The sequence below is a fragment of the Panicum virgatum genome, chromosome 7N (assembly GCF_016808335.1).
Source record: "Panicum virgatum strain AP13 chromosome 7N, P.virgatum_v5, whole genome shotgun sequence".
Taxonomy (NCBI): domain Eukaryota; kingdom Viridiplantae; phylum Streptophyta; class Magnoliopsida; order Poales; family Poaceae; genus Panicum; species Panicum virgatum.
This window is the reverse complement of record NC_053151.1, coordinates 502,219-526,422: the sequence shown is the minus strand read 5'-3', so window position 1 is coordinate 526,422 and position 24,204 is coordinate 502,219. Positions and strand designations below refer to the sequence as shown.

At 43.1% G+C, this 24,204-nt stretch overlaps 1 protein-coding gene and 1 pseudogene across 1 annotated transcript; both read right to left on the bottom strand.

The window, feature by feature from the left end:
- Positions 1 to 3,401: 3,401 nt before the first annotated feature.
- Positions 3,402 to 14,364, bottom strand: LOC120681697 (annotated as a pseudogene).
- Positions 14,365 to 14,552: 188 nt separating this feature from the next.
- On the bottom strand, positions 14,553 to 23,919 carry LOC120682909 (uridine-cytidine kinase C-like). The gene is made up of 11 exons (XM_039964928.1): positions 23,867 to 23,919; positions 20,961 to 21,207; positions 20,774 to 20,889; positions 20,545 to 20,683; positions 19,040 to 19,138; positions 18,889 to 18,957; positions 18,654 to 18,788; positions 18,488 to 18,556; positions 15,870 to 15,925; positions 14,824 to 14,871; positions 14,553 to 14,747 (listed from the first exon to the last, which is right to left on the bottom strand). Exons 1-11 carry the CDS (start codon positions 23,917 to 23,919, stop codon positions 14,705 to 14,707), a joined length of 1,074 nt encoding a protein of 357 aa, XP_039820862.1. The 3' UTR covers positions 14,553 to 14,704.
- Between the last annotated feature and the right edge of the window lie 285 nt (positions 23,920 to 24,204).

Below are 24,204 nucleotides of genomic sequence, written 5' to 3'. Positions count from 1 at the left end.
TCATGAGCGGCCCAGATCCTCCTTTTGATTAGTGGGGTTATCTTCCTTTGACGAGGCAGGTTTCCTCGGGTGGCTTGGTTCGGTTTGGTTCTCAGTAGTAACATGATTAATTTTGATTAATTACTATGTAACTGGGTTTATGGTAATTCATCAACTTGTAGTAATTAGCTTTAATAAAATTTTGCCAAGACTTAAAAGCTAATGCAGTCAGTCAGCCAACCTTAGAGCCTCATAGTTTGTGTTATACTTGTTGAGTACAAGTTGTGTACTCACTCTTGCCTACTCTACTCTTTTTCCTCTTGGGGATACTCTACTGCTGCTCAGTTCCTGCCGACGCGAGGGAGTTCACTCAGCGCTACCAGGAGTACGAGGACTTCTAGGCGTTCGTCTCCCAGTCGACGTCCCTGTGGTGCCCAGCTTCCGAGAGGCTTCGTTTATGTTTTACGCTTCCGCATACTCTGTACCAGATTTTTGTCATTAATGTAATAAATAGCATTCGTACTCGCTTTATTATATCTTTTACGTGATATGTGCTGTGATATACTGTTCATTCTGTTGTATATACGTGTGACTTGATCCTGGCACGTATATGATTGCTCGGTTTATGTCCTTTTATAAACCGGGTGTTACAAAAACCCAGGGCGCGAGCCTGGGCGGAGCGGCCGTCGGTGCAGATCTTGGTGGTAGTAGAAAATATTGTTCCATAAATAAGGGTCTTCGGTGCCTTCTAGCGTGCGGAGCCTGCAGGCCTCTGGCCTTGCCATAGATGCGACGATAAATGGGCCTTCCCACTTGCTGTGCATCTTGCCCTTTTGCTTGGCATTCGGTATTCTTCGAAGCACCAAGTCGCCTTCTTTGATGTTTCTGGGCTTCACTTTCTTATTCTTCCACCTTCGTGTTTCCTCTTGATATTTTCCCAAGTTGATTGCTGCTTGTATTTTGCCAGCTTCGATTGTGTCAATTGAGGGCTTGATGTCTTCTTCGATGTTCTCTGCCCCTTCGGCTGTTCTCCAGGATTTGAGTTTGATTTCCTCGGGTGTTATGGCTTCTTCGCCATATAGGAGCTTGAAAGGGGTGAACTTCGTGGTCCTCGACTCTATTGTGTTATGAGACCATATGACCCTCGGCAGCTCATCCGCCCATTTCCCCTTCGGCAGCTCAGTGATGTTTTTCTTGATGCCTGCGAAGATGATGCCATTGGCCCTTTCCACCGCGCCGTTGGACTGCGGGTGGTAGACCGACGTGAAGTATAAGTTGGTACCAAGCTGAGTGGTGAACTTCCTGAAAGTTGCACAGTCGAACTGCTTGCCATTGTCCACTGTAACCTCCTTCGGGACCCCGAAGCGGCAGACGATGTTCTGCCAAAAGAATTTTTGCAAGGCTCCTGCTGTGATGTCCCTGAGTGCTTTGGCCTCAACCCATTTGGAGAAGTACTCTACGGCCACAGCGGCGTACTTGTAGTTTCCTGCCCGCCGCTCGCCCCGACCCACATTAGGGCGTTCGCGCCCCAAGGGCTCGTGTCATTGGCTCAGCCTACCCGGCCGATGTGCCGTGGCAGGCCGCCTCGAAGCTCCCTTCCTCACGGGCGACGGGCTGAATCCTTTGCAGACGATTTAAATATGCGACGGGGCATTGTAAGTGGCAGAGTGGCCTTGCTGCCACGATCCACTGAGATCCAGCCCCGCGTCGCACGGATTCGTCCCTCCTTATGCACCATGAATTGCAGTGCTAGGTTTACAAATTTTGGCTACTATACTGATTCAGTGGTGTGTCAATTGGTTAACCAGTATATACCCTCGAATATTTGGACGGTGAATGAAATTGGTAGGTTTTAGTTTGAAGAACCAGCTTTTGCAAACAGTCAAATTTATGTTGTACGCGGATTCATTACTTAATTAATGGCTCAAAAAGCTACCATATTCAATTCCTGCAATGTGAAGTCGGCAATTATTTAATTATCCGTTAGGAGTATATATTCTTGCATTGGTGTAATATCAATGATGGAGATTAATTAAATCAGTTGATTTTTAGAATGCTACAGATGAGAATACAAAGTTTCAATATTAGAACCACTGTTCTTGATTCCAAATATATAGGCAGTTTTGCCTGTCTCTTCTGGAGGAATCCCGAATTTGGTGGTTAAACTCTACTGCGGTACTTGACTAGACGAGCAGAGCAGTAACTAGCTAGCTTACTTTAACCAGCCAGGGGGTGCCCCGCCTGCTAAGTCAACCACTTAATTTCCTGTAATTCATAGCACCTAACAGAACGTAGCAGCAAGATTAGTCTTGCTACTATAAGCATGGTAAATAAATATTAACATTGAAGCTTTATAGTCTTGCTACTATAAATATTTGGGTGCTAACAATAACTATTATAGCTTTGTGAGATTAAATTTGCGTCATGTGTTGGCTAATATATAACTGTACTATGGGCGCCCCAAATAAATAAGAAGACTTTTTAATGCCTGCTTTATTTAAAGTGCTTTTACATGAGATGTGCCCTTTTTTTTTTGGAAAACTAAGTATGGCTAGAATTTGGAAAGATGGACAATTTATATTAGCAGTTTGCCTTTATGTCATTATAGAAAAAAATATAATTACAGACATAACAGTATAGAATAAACATAGGAATATATATCGTGTCAAAAGCAACCAAAATTTATGTGTTGGTAGCACTATGCTACGCAACATATGTAAGTCAACGCTTTTTCCCTTCAATATCTGATGTTGATCATTTGCTCCAAATAAAAAATCAATCCCTTTTTGAAATCTATGCAACAAACAACTGTGACGCAAAGTTACAAACTATTTTCCAGTTATTAGTATATTTGTGGCGGTAAAATGGACTAGCCATACATACATGTGTAAAAAATCCTAGCAAATTTGTAGGGCTTTTAGGATATAATATCACATATCATCTTGGACTGTAACTTTTGAGTTCATGTAACATCCTTGGAGTGAGCTTGTGGTGGCGTGTTGTACATAAACTCACTCGATCGTCATGAACAATTGACAGGGATGTTGGGCCGCTGCATGGATTTGTATATGTGATCGCGTCGTTAAGCGAGTGAAGTCCGCGTCAAGGATGGAACGTTGTGGTGTGTGGCTTGATCACGGCCGGGCTCCTGGAAGGGACGATTGGGTCAGAGACAGAACCAGCGAAAGCTGTATAGGTGCTATGGGCAAAATGCAAGTTCAAATGCATTTCGATAAAACTAAAAAATTTCAAAGATTTTAACGAAGATGCGCACCTATGTTCTTTATCATGATTAGCGTGTGCCTCAAAACAAGATCATGACGACTGTAGTATTTGGTCATAGCAAAACATCATGCTTTTTCATACCTCTTGTGACGTTAAAAATTTGTGTCTTCCGTAGCACCACACATATGCACAGCTACTAAGAGAAATAAATAAAGCATTTCTTTTAACAGAAAATCATGGCACTAACTTGCACAATTTCAACCACAGAAACAAGGATTGTAACACGAAGAATTTGATGCTGTTGGCTACAAACTCCGTCAAAATCACAAATGGAGTCGATGACTCGGGAAAAAAATCATGGAGCATCATTATCATTTGAAAGCTGCTATTTCCTCCTTTAAACGTGTGATGATGCCATCAACGCTCATTGTGGATAGGTTGGCACTGTCTCTTACCCTAACACATACCTGCAATACACAAGGGAGCCACGTAATTCAGTATCTCACATGAACCAGCAAGAGCGCTTGCATCAATATCTGAGGATTGATATATACAGATTGTGCAAAGAAAAATGGCACAAGGAAAAGAAAACGTACATTACCAGTCTCTGCCTCTTGTGCACCTACAACAAGAATGTAGTTGAATTGGGCTAGCTGGGCTTCCCGTACCTGTAAGAAATCGGTGCATTAAGATATATATGAGCCCCGTTGCTTAAACATCAAAGACAACTTTGCTCACTGTATAGACAAGAAAAATGACATGGATAGTCCTTAATGTTATAAATGCCATTACTTAACTAACCATCTTTTAGTGCAACACATGAAAAAACATACTTGCTACATGTAATTTCTTACCTTGTGACACAGAATTTTCGTTCAATAAGGATGAGGAAACAAATATGAAAAACCAAAAGAAACTGGTAAAAGAGAATGGCTACAGGGAAGTACCTTCTTTTGGATTGTTCTGTCACAATGTCAACATGAAAATCAGCTTCATGTAGCCTGGCAAGGACCTGGTATCAGAAAACCAAAAGATCAATTAGCAAGTTTGTAAAATAAGCACAGTCAAGTTTGCCTAAGTCTGTAAAAGGGAATGTATTGGGAACATATATTACATGAAACCCACAATTATGTACCACAGCAAGTTAAACGAGCAAATGTTTGAGTTCTATTAAACAAACATAAGTCATAATCCTCATCAACCAACTCAAAGTTAGTAAATATATTTGTTGTTTGAATTAGAGACAAAAACTAAGCAATTTCACACCAGTAACCACAAAGAACCATCTAAAATACCATTTCACTGGGGAGGACCACCAAATGGAATAACTAAAGCAGTTTTTTTTTTGGTAGCATCAGCTACCACAGAGAACTATGTAGCTTAACTCAGTTTGCAGATACGAGGACCATTTACCTGTTTTCCATATTCCGCTGAACCAGAAGATACTGAGCAAACAATGACCTGGCGAGGGCTTAGCCACAAGGGCCATTTACCGTTGTAATGCTCCAAAAGAATGGCAAACATCCTTTCAACGGATCCTAAGATTGCTCTGTGTATCATCACAGGTCTTTCAAGTTTGGCTTCATCCTCGGCAGAGTAAGTCAGCTTGAAGCGAAGGGGGAGCTGAAAATCCAGCTGTAACATATAATATATAAGTTAGATACATGAGACTATTTTTAAAAATCTACAGTTAATGGCAGAATAATATTCAGGTAAACCTGTAGGGTTGCACATTGAAATTTCCTCTTGAGGGCATCAAACACACCAATATCAATTTTTGGACCGTAGAAAGCACCATCTCCTTCATTAAACTGCATTAGAACATCTACATAAGTCCTATGAATACAAGCAATGGCTAAACAATTTTGCAAAATGTATATGCGCTTCCTCGTTGTAGGACCGAGAAAGGCGACCAGAGAGGGGGGGGTGAATGGGAGCCTATAAAAAATTCCCGCAAATGAAAGCTCGGCTTAGTCCCAAAGAGCACACCCAACCCTAGAGTCCTAGGCACAGCGTGGAGTAGCTATGGAGGAGCTACACCAACACAAGAAAGCCCTACGAACGAACAAGAACCAACGGAGAAGCAAACACCGAAAAGCAGCACAAGAATCCAACGCACGGTATACACACCGGTTGAACCGACGAGCACAGGGGCACCCCGTCGGTTTAACCGGTGAGCAGAGCCTGCAGCAGAGAAACAAGAGCACCGGTTGAACCGGTGTGGATGAAATCCTACCCGTCGGTGCAACGCAATACAAAAGCGATGAAACGTCAAGCACCGGATGATCCGATGATAACAGCGCCGGAGCAATTGGGAAACACCGGTGCAGTTCACCCGAGAGACCACCAGGACAGAAAATCAAGCACCGGTTGAACCGACGCAAACACCGGCAAGCACCGGTTGAACCGACGCATATGCACCGGTGCATTGAAGAAGCGCCGGTGCAGTTGTCCAGAGAGGTACCAAAACGGCTAGGACAAGATCACCGGTTGATCCGATGCTCAACGGATTCTAAGCACCGGTGCAACGAGCCAAAGGGCCAAAACCCAACCACAGAACAGCCTACTCACCGGTTGATCCGACGCATGCAACTTGAAAGCGTCGGTTCATCCGGTGCTAGTAAAAGCAGAGTCCAGAAACCCTTTCCAGCTCGCGCCCTTTAGAAAATTCGATGATTGAGTGCCCAAATCATATTCAAACCTGGCCAAACTTTGCAGGCACCATCATAAAGACCTTATGAACGTACGCACAAAAGGAATCGACGATTCACTCCATGGTTTGAGAGGAATCAACAAAATCCCGAGCAAGAACGGGGTTTTCTCAAAACGTGAAATGCTCAAGAACTTCGATCCTAAGGAGCTCGTGAATCCTAGGAGTTTTGCACTAGGCAAGAGGACATGAATTCACCACAAAAAGCTCTAAGAACCACTACGATCTCGTGCAACAAAAGGATCCATCGCGGAATTGAAATTCAACTCAAACACGAGAACACGAAGTATTGAATTCACAAGAAATCGAAAAGCCCAGAGGGCACAAAGAGGATGGGGCCTCCTTTCCCAATCGAATTCAATACATGGTCTCAAAAATCCATCCCTAAAACCTTACCCTAAAGAAAGAGAGGAAGGAACAGAGAGGAAAAAGAGAAGACAGGGAGGGGCGCCGTGTCTGTCTTGTGCGCCAGCAGAGATACTCAGGGCGCTCCAACTCTGCCTCCCTTTATCCATCCGTGTGCTGCTGCCCTCCCTTTCTTTCTTCTCCTCCAAGTCTCCCTCTAAAGACTAGAATACCCCTAAGTGCTGAAATTAAACTAGAATGACCTTAGGGGCAAAACCGGAAAAGATACATTGAAGACCATCCGACGGCTGCGACGACTTGGAGATATTTGCTTCGACCCGACGCAATCGCCCTGACGTCGCCACGCGTCCTTCTGGAATCTTCAGGGGGGCAGTTTTGGGAAAACTACCGAAACCGAGTTCGGGGGCGGTTTTGGAGGAACCGCCAAACCTTCCCGCGCGATGTTTCCGGGCACATCCGCCAAGCACGATGTCGCCACGTGTCCGACCTCCCGCCGGAGCCCTAGCGCCTTCATCATCCAGACGCCATCGCCATCCCTCTCCGACTTGGCCGACATCGACGCATCCCAGCCGTTGGTTTTTCCCGAGCTACCAACAAACTCCACGTTGTCCCGCCTTGGCGCCAGGAGTGGATCGCAACACAGCCTAGCCGTGGCCCAAGCATCTGGACCGCCCTTCTCCACCGCACGGTCGTCCGGTCGGGCCTCCAATGCCACCGCAAGGTCTCCCGCCTCCACATGGTCGTCGAGCTCCCTGCCACCGCAACGCCGCCGCATGGTGCATCGTCACGCGCCTCGCTCTTGTCCAAACCGTCTCGCTGCCACCATGCCATCTGTGTACCTGCACACCACAGACCAAGAACCGGCGCAATCTCCACAGAGTCGCGACTACACACAGTTAGTCCGCGCCACGTGTTGGCAATCACTCATCACACCAAGAAGCAGGCCTCCACTGCCTCTCACTCGTAGAGCAACAGAAAAAAAAGGAAGCGCACTCTTGCATAGCAACTAAATCAATCAGAATCAGAGTAAGCGTGATGACAAGATTCCAATACTTTAGTCCCAAGATGAAGTGAAAACAACATAGTTGTTTAATTGTCAATTTGCTAACAGATACCTTACCCACCAACATGAAATATTTTAAAGCTCATTAGACATTACTCGTAATTTCGTCCCCAGAAATCAGCAAGTATTAATTAAAAGCCCTAGACTCTTCCCCAAGGATTAGACTTCCTAGCATCCGTGAATAACAAAAATCAAGACAAACGATCAAAATTACAGAATTTTAACAGCATAATTTACTGAAAACCCCGTTTACCGCAGCAAAATAATGAATATTGTGTACAAATGCAGGTCTAGCAGCATAATGGCTTGGAAAGAATAAGGGGAGAATGGCTCCTTCATAGTCTTTGCGTAGGTACCTGCCACGGCTTCCCAAATTCATTCAAGGCTTCTGTCAATTGTTGCTCTGCTTTGTTCCAGGTTTCAATATCACCCAAATACTTCTCTGGTCTCTGGTAAAAATGACATTATGACCAGGTTAGAGTATGAACCAAGAGCAACAAGTAATATCAAGGGTTATCTTTGAGGCTCAGAGAATTCACATTATGCCCCCAAAGATTATGTCATAATGGGCAATAGCAAAGATAGAAAAGAAATGGCCGTCACAATTTAACATGCAATTATTCAGTAATTATGAAAATAATCAGTCTTTTGAATCACCATAAGACAACATATCAATCCAATCAAGATGTCCAGAATTAAAGAGAGACATGAACATCAAATGCTAGAAGAGAGATTGGGAGATCATGCCATGAACTTTACCAACTCCATGTTACACAAGAATGAAACATACATATCTAAATACAGTTCACTGAGATAATAAAAGGGATGCAAGCAGAAACCACGAACAAACTGACATGATTACCCAGATTTTAATAGGTCTGAAAGAGAAGTACGTGATAATAACCCTAGCAACATTCATTCACAGATACATCAGTTATCTTGTGATTCAAATTCCTTAATGGTTAAGAAAGTAAATAAAAGGAAAAAGAACAAGGCTGTTCATCAAAGTGAACTTAATCATGCATATTAAAATTGCAACTTAAAGCCCCCAATCCATCATCATTTCGTGCCAATTTTCAGACATAGATTCTGGTTAATAAATGCTATCAGTATACGAAAAGAATAGAAGAATACCGTAGACAACTCCAACTCGTATATGAAGCCAAATATCTCGTAAACATGATTGATGAAATCCAAAACACCCTTAACTTCATCCTTGATCTGCAACAAAAACAAACTTTTAATAAATGTAGGCAACAATACTGGGAAAGATATCCAACTAATCCAAGCCACAATACATCTACAGTCAGAAAAAGGAAGACATATTTAACACACTATACAACTTAGTAATGCAAGTAGGGATGCAAATTAGAATGTATGCAGAGTGCTGGTCTTCACTCTTCAGCATGCAAAAGCAATTATCATAACATCATACACTTTTATATAAATTATAGCGCAATTGATTATTACAGAATAAAGTATGAAATGATTCATTCTAGAGGATAGTAAACAAGTATGGTCTATCCAAATAAAGCTTACTTGGTTCTCTCTGCAAAAGATATGAGCATCGTCCTGCCGGAAACATAAACATCAAAAAAATAGTTAGTATGGACAGAACAAAATCATTAAATATAACTGAAAACTCACAGAACAGCCTCCATACCTGCTGGAATCTCCTAACACGTGTCAAACCTGTAAGTGCACCACTAAGCTCATTTCTATGAAGAACTCCAAAATCAGCCATGCGAAGAGGCAACTCTGTAGAGCATTTCAAAAGAGAAGAAAGGCAGCCATTGCACACAACATTTGTCAAAATCAACGGATGCACAAGAATGATAAAAAAAAGGATCCACTAAAAAATCAAGATAATAAAAAAAAGGATGAATGGAATAGGAACAATCAAGCTTAATTACGCATGTGGTGCCATCTGGAGTTAGCATCAGTGACAGTACAGGCTTCTTTGGATCCAATCTAGCTTTGGTCCGAGTTTGCTTAGGAAAAAGTTTAGTATGAGTTGATTTGATTTCATTTCATTGATAGACCCTATCTATCTCATTTCAAGGCAAGCCGTGAAATTATATCCAATACAAAAATGGCAAACCCCTTGCCCTGTAAGCATTCTATCTTTCCCAACTCAGTTCATGGTTTTTGGAGTCCTGCACATCAGTTGTTTCAATTGCGGCATGCCCATAGTGTCCCTTGCCCAAGGACCATCTAATGTAGATATTAGCATGATTTGGAGTACTGAATAAAACAGGCTCAAATTTAATCTCTTCATAACTCTAGAGCTCAAGTTCTATTAACATGATATGAAGTACTGAATAAAACGGGTTCAAATTTAATCTCTTCATAATTCTAGAGTTCAAGTTCTCTTACCAAGAAAAGTACTTAAAAGAACATATAAAATGTGATTATAGAAAATCTCAAGTATTAAATGATGATGACACAAAGCACAAAAGATTAATAATAAATGCTGGCCTAACGATAACAAGAAAATATACAAACTTTGGCAGAAAACAACAGTTCAGAAAAGAAGCTTCAAGGCATTATTGTGAAAGCAGCATGACTCACTTGACATAAAACAATTTAGAATACAATATCGAATTAGGAAGAAACTCACCTCTGTATGAACGAACTCTATTATCAAACATTAGACAGTGGCCAGGGCAATTCATCGGCTTCAGCCCAAATTCCTGCTTCTCAATCTGGAGAATCGATCCGACAAGCAACCAGCAGAAGTTAGTAACTCACTGCTAAGTCTATGACATATGTAAAATAACCAACACTTATGATTCTGCTGTATCATCTGTAGATGCGCCTACCTCGAAAACGAACATGTTCTCCTTGTAGTTTGCCGCATGTCCAGAAGTTTCCCAAAGTTGCATATTGTAAATATTTGGGCTCAACACCTACATGTCAAGCATAAGGAACAGAAACAGTGAAATTGCACAACAATATCATTGAGTAAATAACAAATATACCTCTTGGTATCCTCTATCTCTATATTGCTGTCGCAAAAAGTCCATAAGTTTAGAATTCTTCTTTTCCGAGGCTGATTCTTCTTACCTGACTCCCCTGTTTGTCCATTCGTAAGCCGGCACTTCTTTCTATCTGGCTAAAACATAAGAAACATATCCTAGCACCATGTGGAAGGAAGAAGCAGCTTCCAGGGCTGCATAATTGTAAATAAATCAGCAATTCATTATTAACCGAAGATGTTGAATTGAGATATCAAAGAGAAGAGAAAATCATAAAGGAGTGCTAAGGTACAGGTACCTAAGAGGATGGAAAAAGAAGAGTTCCTGTGCCTGCCCTAGTAACCTATGATCACGTTTTTTAGCCTCCTCTAAAAAATGTTTATATTCCTGCAAAATATCATGTGATAAATATAGATGCAAAAGGTGAGACCAATGAAATGAAAAATGTAAACACATCACTCAATGGCATATTATCATGATAGAAGATTTAAAATGCCCTGTCTTGATATAATATATTCATAGAGATATTTTATCTGAGGCACAGTAGTTATTTATCAAGATCCTAGCACAGTAGTTATTTCACCAAATTAACTATGATTTATGAAAATGTCCAAAGGTGACACCTGTTGAAAGGAGGTGCACAAACCTCAATAGCTTCATCATACACAAAAGAACCAGAAACTCACCTGAAATTTCGCTACGATCTTAGGCGTCCTCAGCAGGCCCTAGGGAGATTCCGCAGCCAGCTCTGCTGCTTCCTTGTATTTTGTCTGTGCAAACAATTCCTGAAATCTTTGGACAACCTACAATACAATCAAGAATTTCATGAAAACCATACAACCTTGACACATATAGGTAACTTCAACTACACAGTCTACAACTTCTATAAACATTGCAAAGCATCAATACTTGCATGAATGCAAGGATAATGGCTCAATAAGTCTAAGAACGGAGAAATGGAATATGTATGAAAAGTAGTTTCTTTGACAAGCGCATGAATGTCTACATGTAATTTTGAAGCTATTTTTTCCCAGATGCACCGTTCATTTACAAAGGCAAATTTGGATTTTAAAAGGTCAACCTTCATAAAATCTGAACTAGTTAAATGATATGCATGCTTAGTGTATCAAAGTTGTATGAATGCATTCATATTTCATTCAGATATCTTCTAATACACCATTAGTTTTGTAGCGATTGATGATACATTGTAAGAGATTGGTAGTCAAGTACATCGCAAAACTTTCAAATCCTAATCCACATAGTAGAAACAAATGAAGCAGTACAGAAGTCAGTTATGTGTGCAATTTTAAATCTCTGGACACATCTGTGAAGCTTTGGCAAAAAGAACTCTACATGCATATAGCTCTTGGAAATCACTAAAGTACATGCAACAGGAATATTTGATGTTGTAATATAGAATATTCTTATAACAAAGTGTAAATATTCCATGTTCAAGACAGGAATATTTGATGTTTTAAGAGTTATGGAATATTCTTGGAGCAGTTCTGCATTCGTTTTTGGTTAGGAACAAAAGTTCACATCACCATACATGAGAAATTAGCCACCCTTGCAACAAAAGAACCATTGCTGACCAAAAGAACTAATCCAGTTCATATAATTTACTACTGCCAGCCGGAGCCGGATGTTGAAACAAGCAGCATTCTGATCTCAGTTTCCTGCACAATTGGCATCAGCCAAACATCCCTGTTCTTAACATCAGACCAAACAGCAAGGCCAAAACAACAACAATGCAGCTTGAACAACTGCATGGACTCCTTGCACTACTCTTCGTTGACATTGCTTGCTGACTGGCATCCCTCTCTGCCAACTCCTTCTGCATTTCCTTGAGCTAAAGGTATAAAATTAGACAGATTAACAAATCATAATGTCTACTGACTGTGAGATGACAAGATGAGAAACACACAATGTTTAGATAAGGGAAATTATAGGCTCCAAAAATACCGTATTTCCCTAACACTAAGCCATAAAAGTATAATTGCAAACTGCAGTAGTACAGTTGCTATAAACAAATCATAATGTCTACTGACTGAGATGACATCGAAGGCTGAACGCAGTCAGCTCAAACATATATATCTTAAGGTCAGCTGCAATTGCAGAACCTAAATACTAGTAACCATCTACGTATGGAAGGGGAGCACTTTTGGCTGGCCCATTAGATTTCACTTGCAGAACCTAAATACTAGCAACCATCTGCCTGTGGAAGGGGAGCACTTTTGGCTGGCCCATTAGATTTCACAGGAAAAGTGAACAAAGCTTGCATGTATTAGAGATATGTATAGCTGACTTGTCTTGTACTCTAAGTCTACTTACTCTTACTTGTACATCAAGCCGTCTCGGCTATATATATGAAAGGTCACCCACCCCCCCACAATGGGTGTGTGGTGTTTCCCCCTCTCGCTATCTCTCTACATGGTATCAAGAGTCCGGGCCCTAATTCCCTGGCTCCCAACCCCTCTGCTGCCCTAATTCCCGTGCGCCGCCACCCGGCCCGCACGTCCACCACCCCACCCGGCCGCGCCGCCTCCCTGGCCACGCCGCCCCAGGTGCCTCCTCCCTGGCCGCGCCGCCCCCAGCGCCGATCAATCTGATCCGGCGCCATGTCGACACACTGCTTACTTGTTGCTCTACGTCGACGACATCATCTTGACGGCGTCCTCGACGGATCTTCTTCGCCGGCTCACAGGGCTACTCCACTCCGAATTCGCCATGACCGATCTCGGGGATCTCCATCACTTCATCGGGATTTCGGTCACATGCTCGTCGGATGGCCTCTTTCTATCTCAGCGACAGTACGCGGTGGATCTCCTCCAGTGCACCGGCATGGCCGAGTGTCACTCCACGTCGACACCAGTGGACACTCGTGCCAAGATGTCGGCCACAGATGGAGCTCCGGTGGCCGACGCCACCCAGTATCGGAGTCTGGCTGGTGCCCTTCAGTACTTAACACTAACGCGCCACGACCTCGCCTACGCTGTTCAGCAGGTGTGCCTCTTCATGCACGATCCACAGGAGCCTCATCTGGCGTTGCTCAAGCGGATCTTGCGATATGTGAAGGGTACGCTGTCTACTGGCTTGCACATCGGTGCTGGTCCAATTTCCTCCCTCACTGCATACTCAGATGCAGACTGGGTAGGCTGTCCAGACTCTCGGCGATCTACTTCGGGCTACTGTGTCTTCCTCGGCGACAACCTGGTGTCTTGGTCCTCCAAACGACAGACTACTGTCTCTCGTTCGAGTGCGGAGGCCGAGTATCGTGCTGTGGCACACGCTGTGGCTGAGACCTGCTGGCTTCGGCAGCTTCTTCAGGAGCTTCATGCGCCTCTATCTTCGGCGACGATTGTCTACTGTGATAATGTCAGTGCTGTATACATGACAGCAAATCCAGTACATCATCGGCGCACGAAGCATATAGAGATCGATATTCACTCCATCCGCGACCAGGTGGCTTTGGGACAGGTTCGTGTGCTACGCGTTCCGTCGTCTCACCAGTTCGCGGATATTATGACCAAAGGCTTGCCTGTACAGTTATTTACTGATTTTAGGTCCAGTCTTTGTGTCCGGGATCCTCCCGCTCAGACTGCGGGCGGGTATTAGAGATATGTATAGCTGACTTGCCTTGTACTCTAAGTCTACTTGACTCTTACTTGTACATCAAGCCGTCTCGGCTATATATATGAAAGGTCACCCCCCCCCCCCACAATGGGTGTGTGGTGTTTCCCCCTCTCGCTATCTCTCTACAGGATGGGATAAGGTTGGCTTACCAGCAGGCAGGAGCTCAGGTTTAGGCTCCTCTCCTCACACTAGCTGGCTGGTGGGAAGTTCTGCCTAATATTCCATCGAAAGAACAATAAGTATAAATAACTGAAATGGCTGTAGAAAATCTAAAACAGTTTATCATCATATATGAGATGAATAAGCAGAAAACAAAACAACAGCTTACCCTTAAGACACTCTTGGGATCCTGCCTCAACCTCCAGGTAAAGAGCAGGTATTCGACCTTTTTTTCTAAGGTTGGCAGATATGAGTATGCAGACAGAGCTTCAGGCTCTTTAAGGATTAAAGAGGCTATACTATAAGTCATTTGATTAACGCCCTCAGCATCTGCAAGTTCTTTCAATGCTCTACTAAAGGCTGCATTATCAAAGGCCATGCCATTTTGTGATGACTCGGGCATATCAATGCCTGAGCTCTTCTGCCGAACCTGGCGGGAGAAGGGCCCATCAATGCTACGCCTTTTACTTGTAACACTATCGCTCTCAGTGTAGCGATCACTGTGTTGAACATTGAACTCATACGCATTAAGTGATTTTGCCTTTTCAAGATGGTACTTGCTAAAGATAAAGTTGATCTTTTCCTCATTTCTCAGGATATCTGTGAATTTAGTACCATAAACATAATTGCTTTTCTGCAATGGAAAAACTCACTTAGTGGTTCGATTATATACAGAGAAAGACAGTGAAATGTTCAGATGAGGTACATACATTACCCTTGAACAGCTCAGGATCAGAGTGGCCCATCTGTTCCATTCCCTGCAATGGAAAGCCTCACTTAATGGTTCAGTTCTATAAACGGAGAAAGACAGTGAAATGTTCAGGTGGAGTACATACACGTCTCAACGTCCAATCATGCAAATCGTGATGGTATCGTCCCCATAAATGATTTAATCGCTTAAACTGTTTAATCAGATCCGCTTTACCAAGTGGAACATCAACAAAACGTAGTTGCATGTTCTTTTCAAGCCTCGCAAAAAAAACACTTTCATTTGTTGGTTGACAACCATCCTTAACCATATTGTAACACTCATCCACAAAACAGTCCATCACTTCTTTACGCCACTTTGGTGGTGCCATGACCTCTAAAAAGGAAACAACAATGTATCATTAGGTATACCAATTTTAAGCTTAGAAACCCAAGTGTGTTATACAGGCAAAATTCTACAATATGACTTGCTACACTCAGAATTTACAAAATAACATCCTACAGTATGCCCTGCTACACACAGAATTTACAAAATATACCCATGTGTTCGACCGAGTTCATCTAGTCCAGCATTTGTTCTTTTGCATGTTCTTTTCAAGCCTAGTAAAAAAAACACTTTCATTTGTTGGTTGACAACCATCCTTAACCATATTGTAACACTCATCCACAAAACAGTCCATCACCTCTTTACACCACTTTGGTGGTGCCATGACCTCTAAAAAGGAAACAACAATGTATCATTAGGTATACCAATTTTAAGCTTAGAAACCCAAGTGTGTTATACTGGCAACATTCTACAATATGACCTGCTACACTCTGAATTTACAAAATACGGAGTAACATTCTACAGTATGCCCTGCTACACACAGAATTTGTAAAATATACACATGTGCTCGACCCGAGTTCATCTAGTCCAGCATTTGCTACAGATTCTAGCCGCACAATATTGCATATCTAGGCATGGACTAGCTAGATATGTTCAGAAATGAAACTATTGCATGGACGATGAAACTAGCCGCAAAATAGTTTCACCGTTAATTGTAGTTACCTGCCAGCCGACCCGGTAAAGACTGAGTCCGCAAAGATCTGAGCCGGGCACCGGTCCTGCAAGGATATGGTCCAGCAAAACAGAAATTAGACAAATATTAGGTGGCATACTTCAAAGTGCTGACCAGTTTGGCTGACACAGAACTGGAGCAGGAAGTCGAAATGGGAGGTGCAAGGGTGTGTGACCCTAGAGCTGTCTGGTGGCAGGACATGCTGAGAAAGGACAAGGTATCTCCACTACTAAAAAGAGGCTAAGGGTTACTTTTTTTTCGTTCGTCATCCCACCCATCGTACGTCGTCCACCGCTTGCTTCGCTTCGTTTCGTTCCGCAACCCGTTTTCATACGCCGACATGTGGCCCGCTCATCCACCCTGCCGGATGCGATCCGTGCTCGTGTCCCCACACCCGCCGCTGCCTGCGATCCTCTCCCCGCCATCCTCCCATCTCCCCTTCTCCACCTCATGCTAGGGCACCCCCTCAGCCGCCACCTGCAATGCTCTCCCATAGAGCGGCGCTGTCGTCGGATCCAGCATGAGCAGAGGCGGAGGTGGGCGGCGAGGAGGACTAGGCCGGCCGGCGCGGAAGACTCGAGCGGCGTGGGACTCGGGCAGCGCATTCCCCGGAATCAGCGCGGACGCTCTACACCGGCGCGATCGCGCGCGCCGTGGCTAGTGTCGAGAGGGCGCATGCCTTGTGCCGCAAGACCTCCGTCCCCGACGTGCGGTTCCATCACGTCGCCCCGGGCTGGGCTGTCACGACCAATCGACTTCTGCAGGTGAGTTATTGATCATGGCAAGTGGTTCCAATTTGTTCTTCATCCTTCCGTGCTTGGGTTGCTGACCATTTGTTTGATGAAATGCCCATATATTTCAGTCAAGCATAAAATTTCACAAGATCTGATAGCCACTTCATTTATTGGTGAGTTGCTAATGGTTCAATCCAATGAACAACATGAGCTTCGCTTTTGCTTTCAATTGCCCAAAATACGGTGCCTGCGTTCAAGCTTTTGTCTTCACTTTAAAAATCAAAGTCAGCCTTTCTGTGGCAGAAGGGTGCCACAAAAGCTAAAAGGTAAGTTCTATAGGACAGCGATTCGCCCGGTGATGTTATACGGTGCAGAATGTTGGCCTACAAAAAGGCGACATATCCAGCAACTAAGTGTAGCAGAGATGCGGATGTTCCGGTGGTTTTGCGGGCACACAAGGAGGGATAGAGTCCGAAACGAAGTTATTCGGGAAAGGGTAGGGGTGTCACCAATTGAGGAGAAACTTACCCAACATCGGTTGAGATGGTTTGGACATGTCCAACGGAGGCCTCCTGAGGCACCGGTGCGTAGTGGGGTGCTAAAGCGTGTCAATAAGGTAAAGGGATAGAGGTAGACCTAAACTGACTTGGGACGAGTCGGTTAAGAGAGACCTTAAAGATTGGAATATCTGTGAGAAGGTAGTTTTGGATAGGAGCGCTTGGCGACTAGCTATCAACATGCCTGAATCGTGACCTTTGTGTCTTTTGGGTTTCATCTCTAGCCTACCCCAATTCGCTTGGGATAAAAGGCTATGTTGCTGCTGTTGTTGTATTGTTTGTTGAAACTCTTGTCTGTGCCTTAGTATTGAGATGAAGTGGGAATTTCCTCAACTAATATATAGAGCAGGAGACACAAAGACATGGTGATATAATGATCTAGCTTGAATGAGGGGGCCTGCGAGTTGTTAACTCTCCCATCCCGTTATATTGAGAATTTGAGATAATGAAATTTTCCTCTGGTGCATATTGTCACTTATCTACAGAGCAAGTTGGAATGAAATGCAGTAAGTACCCACATTTATCTCTCAATTATTATTCTTTACTCTTCCACAGCCAAGTTCCATACTCTTTTTATGATCATGATGGACACTGGATGAGAAATCAACAAGGGGTAGAGGTACATTGACACAAATGCACCGTTTGTCACTCATTGAACTTTCATGAGGTCTTTGCTTAAAATCATGAGCTGAAAGCAAGGAAAGTCTTGTGAGACGCGACACACATAGAACCAAGTTCTTGGAATTTTTAAAAGCAAGGATCAAGTAGAGAATGAACCATTATTCTTTAGAAGTCTTTCCCGTTGCAACGCACGGGCACGAATCTAGTAAGAACATATTGCAATTCCTAACTATCTGTTGATTGTGGTGATCATGTCTGTGACTGGATATATAAGCTTGGCTGGTGCCAGCACCTGGCATCGGTGCAGCTCCACATTTGCCAGTATTGCTGATTGTTGTGCTAGACTCACCAAAGATTAGCCCAGCCCACTACAGGCAATACTATGTGTTCAGAACTAAGAGCTACGAACCTTCAAACAGGAAGTGTTAGCAGAAATTACTGGTGCAAGGACTAACAAAATAGGATGCTGACACAATATTATTGATTCCCGAATAATATGACTATTCATCACAATAAAACAAAAATACCACCACAGATGGGGGAAAAACTTTCATTCACACAGGGACAGGAAGTCTAGAGAACTACATTAATAAAAATCATCAAGATTGAAATAATTGGATCTTGCATGAAATAAGCAGCAAGCCAGCAAAATTCATATTAAAAAATAGTACTAGTCAACACTAATCCTTTGCTGACCTCATTTTTGCACTTTCGCTTGTAGTAAGGTTCTCGGAATGAACAGACAAAGCTGTTATCAATCCTAATCTGCACCAGTAAATCACTAGGAAACATCATGACCAAAGAACTGAACGAATGCCAGAAATCAGAAGAAGATAACAGCTATGGATAGACAAGGGTGTACTTGTGCATGATGCAGGTCTGGCTCAATGTGCTTCCTAAACAATGGAAATATGCTGTCGATTAGATAGTCCAATGAGCAAGAATCTCCAATATCATGCTGAACTTTAGAGAGCAGGCTAAAATGAACGCCACCAACCTGAAACTCATTTGCAAGGTCACTGAACAGGTAAGATTACTGTTCTGCCAGTAAGTCTTAACAAAATAACTTGCAGAGAGTGAGGAATTATCATGTTTACCACAGCAACCCGGATATCAAGCAATGATCTTAGTGTTGAATGCAGAGCATACGCACCATCGACAATCACCTGGAAGGATAACTTGTATCAGAAGACATAAAATTGGTAAAGTTTTTATAGTAGTATAGCATGCATCGCTGAGATATTGCACCACTCCAGATGAAGAAATCTTCAGTTGCCTCCATCCTGTACGCTTCTTCTCTTGAAAATCAACGAGCGGCACCATCGTATCGTTACCCTTTACAAGATCCTGCTCAGTAGACATGACCGTAAGTGTACTAGTCACCACCAAAATAGAAAGAAAGTTATCAATTAAATTTGTGCAACTAACATCTGAAAGAAATAAACCACATACAATTAAAATTGCACAACCAACATCTTAAACAAAGAGCCAACCAACTGTACCGAGTCCCAACAACAAAAGCAAACATTGGTTTTCCAAAGCAATAATGTCAAATCTGTGCATATAAAGCCCAACACCAAATCATCACTGCAAAATACCAAAACTATGGGGAGCCAGTCTCCCAAATATATTTGCTAAAACCAAAACATTACACCATAAGTCTTCGTACAGATTTGGGATGCCAAGTCTTGCAAAACTTGGACCTTTCGCTATGATGCTATACACTAAAAGATTTAAAGAAACATAAATTCACAGGTAAGTAGATCAGAACCAAGGAGAATTTGGATTTTCCATATACTGACAACCACTCTTTATTTGGTGGTCTAGTGAATAATTCCCAGCTCAGATCACACTTTCTGGATTTGCATTTTATTTACCTCTATAAGTAATATGAATGCTTATCACACCTAAATGATAAGAAACTCTAAAATGTTGCAGAACATATTCAAGCCAAAGTTCCCTCAGTACCATTGAACGTGCAGTCAGACCACAAATCAGCAATTGTGACATATGTGGCCCTGAGCCCAGCCTTACATGCAGTTGAGACACACAGGCACACAGCTAGTATAATGGAAAGAAGATATGCTAGAACTCGCAAGGGAAAAAAGGAAAGGATATAAGCTAAGTATAGGCAATCGAAGAAGTATAATGACAAAGAAGCCTCTAAGCACTAAAAAAAGAAGTGCCTAACAGGATGTGATAGGGCAATCAACACATTGCTTGTCCGTGACACAATAGAGCAGCTGATGTATCAGACACTTAATTTGGGCATCTATATGTGTTTGAGCAGCCTTGATTGAGGAAACTACAAAAAACTAAAACAAGAGTAAGATGTGCATGTAGTCACTATTTATCAACTGGCCAATAGTCGAAAACCCAAGGTTCCAATAGTTCCTGCCTTCACAGTCTAATCGGCTATAATCAAAAGTCCAAATGGTTGCTATATTGCCAAGTAGTCGTCATACAGCAATGTCTTTTAGTTCAAATTCAATAACTGTGACTCTAAGCAGACGTGGTGTTATCACTTCTCTTTCTGGAAACAACTCCATGTATACCATGCATCGCCCCATTAATTCAATTCGCCTACAACGACCACTAGTACAGCCCTACCAAACAGTACAATCGACGAGCGCATTGAAGCCCACCATTTCTCACTACACCCTGGCCCATCATTAAAGCAAGCAGCTGGTGGGCATCCAACCAATCCGACCCAAAAACCAACGGGACGAGAGGAGAAAAACCCAGACCCACACCTGAAGGTTGCGCGCGAGTGCGTCGAAATCGATGGCGTCGATGTCGCTGTTGCCGTCGTCGCCACCAGCTCCCGTGCGGTAGTCCTCCATGGAGACAATCACGACGCACCCAAGCACCGACGCCACCTTCTCCGCCAAACTGCGCAGCACAAAACCACCAACACGTCACCAACTCACCCCAAAAGTTGGCGCCACTGATCGAGGGGACCGGATGATGCCGCCGCCGTACCTGGTCTTGCCGGAACCGGTGGGTCCGCCGATGCCGACGGTGACGACCTGCCCATCCTTGCGCGCGCGCAACTCCTGGATCGCCTTCACAAGGAGGTAGTACCCGCGGTCGAATGACTGGGAGAAAGAGCGGAGGAAGATATTAGGGCGAGGAATGGATAAGGAGAGAGGAAGGGGAGAGGGTTTACCACGTGGAGGGGGAGGGACTGGAGGATGGATGAGGATGCGGCGGCGGAGGCGGAGGACGGGGAGGGAGGAGAGGAGGAGGTCGCGGCCGCCGGCCTCGAGGCAGCGCTGCACGAGGTCGGCGTCCATGGCGACGCCGCGGAGGTGGAGTGCGGAGGAAGGAAGGGAGAAGTGTTTGTTACTTGTAAGTTGTTGGAACTGCCGCAGTGCCGCTGCTGACCTGCTGCCTGCTGCCTGCTGCTCACGGTACTTTGGATCCAAAGGCTAAATTTTAGATGACTAGGTCATGTTTAATTTGCAAAAAATTTCAAAATTTTTCGTTACATTAAATTTTTGGACACATGCATAGAACATTAAATATAATATAAAAAATAATCAATTGTACAGTTTATCTGTAAATAATTAGATGAATCTTCTAAGCCTAATTAGTCTATAATTAGACACTAATTATCAAATAAAAATGAAAGTGCTACAGTAGCCGAACTTAATCGCGAACAAACACGACTAGGTGAGTGTCTGTGCGTTGCTATGGGAGAAAAAAAATTAAATTTAAAATATAAAAATCTACCAATAAATAACAATTTTCATCATGTATAATATTATCGTTCAAAACAGTATTGTGATAAATCAAATCAATAGGTACAACATTGTCACCAAGTCCAACTAAATATGCAAAGAAATGTATAATAAATTCTATTTTACATTCTTGCCTATGATACGGCTAAGATAATCTTGTACATTTGTCTATGCTCGTGTGTTTCCACCGGTAATACAAATTATAATATTATTCCAAACATACCAGCAACAACAACAACATAGCCTTTTATCCCAAACAAGTTAGGGTAGGTTAGAGATGAAACCCACAAAACACAAAAGTCACGATTCATGCACGTTGATAGCTAGTCTCCAAGCGCTCCTATCCAAAACTATCTCCTCAGAGATATTCCAATCTTTAATGTCTCTCTTAACCGACTCGTCCCAATTCAGTTTAGGTCTACCTCTACCCCTCTTTACCTTATCGACACGCGTCCGGTATCGCGAGTTTGAGGTGGCAAAATACCCGGTTTTCGAGTTCAAGGTGGAAATGTAAACTCGACCCATAGTTTAGAGAGGTAAATAAGATTTTTTCCTTAGTGGGAGGCAGAGTCTCTCCTACCACCGATGGCCGGTGGCAGCATTAAGAGATGGGTATTCAAAATTTCAAATAGCGCAAAAAAATTGACAGTTCAAAGTACATATTAGTAGCGCATAATTGAGTATCGATAATATAAATTGTTCAACATATAGATAATAGACGTACTAAATGATCAACATATCAAAATATGAATATCAATATGGGGGAGAGGTCTAGGCTGATTTTTGGGTTGTTTGGCCCATTTTGAGAAGGGGCTTGATGTCAATTTTTTGTTCAATACACATACAGATATTTTTAAAAATAATAGGTATTCAATGAATACCCTTGAATACCAGGTGGACCCAACTCTATGGCCTTGACTGTGGAGGGGATCCGTTCGTCGGCTCAACTTGTTGGCAATGAAGTAGCATGCATGTTGTCGCCGTTAAAATCATTTTTCGTGGCAAGGGTGCAAGGGGGAAGATGGGAGAGACTAGGGAATCTATTCAACACCTGCGACTGTGATCCGCGACATCGCTAGGATCCGCCGCCGCCGCCACCTGGTTAGGGTTTGGGATTGCTGCGTTCTAAGGGGATAGATCTACAAAGGATCGTCGGGAGGTTGTCGGATCGACAGTGGGGCTGGTCGAAATAGCTGCGAGGTGGGACGGCGAGGGCACAGCCTACCGGGGCAGCGAGAGATGGTGGCCGGACTAGGTCGGTGGCAGGAGAGCTCGGACCAAAAGTGGAATGGTGAGGAGATTAGCGGCGGTGGTGGATGACGTTGACAGAGGCAAAGAGCGGCGCCAGAACAGGGGGTGCGGGGGGAGGGGGCAGGGGAGCAGTAGCGGGGGTGGTCTTCTGCAACGGCAGTGTGGCTACTCACGCATGCTAGAAATAGACCACTCGGAGAGGTGGCTTTATAGACGGGAGATAAGTGCCGGAAAAGGAAAGGTGGGAGAGAAGGTGGCGTGCGAGCATGGCATGTAAGCAAATAGTGCAAGTGAGAAAAGTTTTTAATTTTTATTGGAAATATTTTCTACTCTTAGTGTCAATTTGTTTCTTTCGACGGTTTATGATGCAGCTGCACCCTAGATACTCATGCTGCGGATGTTGCGTATGGTTTTGCCCGACTAAAACTATTAAAGTTGTTGTACCTGTCGTAGTTGCTGATGGATTGCTACAATCATAATCGCAACGCCGCTATAGTTAGATCGTTCTCAACAGCGCTGGTGAAATCATTACTGAATTATGTATGGAAAATCTGGAATTGTGCATGGAAGGACATGGGAGAAAGAGATAAAAATATCGTTTACTCAATGTTCAGCTCTTGTTGACATGCTAGCGAGCTTCTTTTTCTCGGTCTCTCACTCTCCCTCCTCCATATATGACAAAAGGATATCGTCAGTTGTTAGAGAAATTCTTAGCAACTACTAAATTAATCACAATAATATGTACATTCCTATCTTTATAATGTATAACATGTGGATGAATATGAATGCAGAGGCAGACGTAATATGGATTTGAAGCGTTTCCAATTCAAATTATTCTTTAGTACATTCAAATTATATGGATTTATATATAGGAATGACCATCAATTACTAATGTTTCGAATCATAATTGTGTTTCAATATATCGAATATTTAAGTTGTCATCAGATCTGTATGCCCTAATAAATAATTAAGAATTAGGTTTTACATATGAATACAATCCAATCGCAAAGCAAAACTTCTTAAAATCCAAAATACCCATTCAACATGCTCCAGTCTCGACCGCGTAGCACGGCAGCTGCACCTGCTCGAGACCTCGAGCCCAAAGCACACTTTGCCCACGCGGGCACGCCTCATCGAAGTCTTCCTCGGCACATCCCCGCGAGTAGGGGTGGAATCGAGCCGAGTCTCGACTTTTTTCGAGCTTTCTTCGAAATCAATATATTCGTATTTATTATAGTCTCCCGCGTTGTTTGATATGCAACTTCAAATCGAGCATAACGAGCCGAGCCGAGCCGAGCCGAGCCTGCCAAAATTGACTTTTATTCCAAATCAACTAATCTTTATTTAAAAAAAAAACGAATATAATCGGAGCAATTTTGAAACGAGCCACCGAGCCAGCTTAACGAGCTTTTTTTTTTT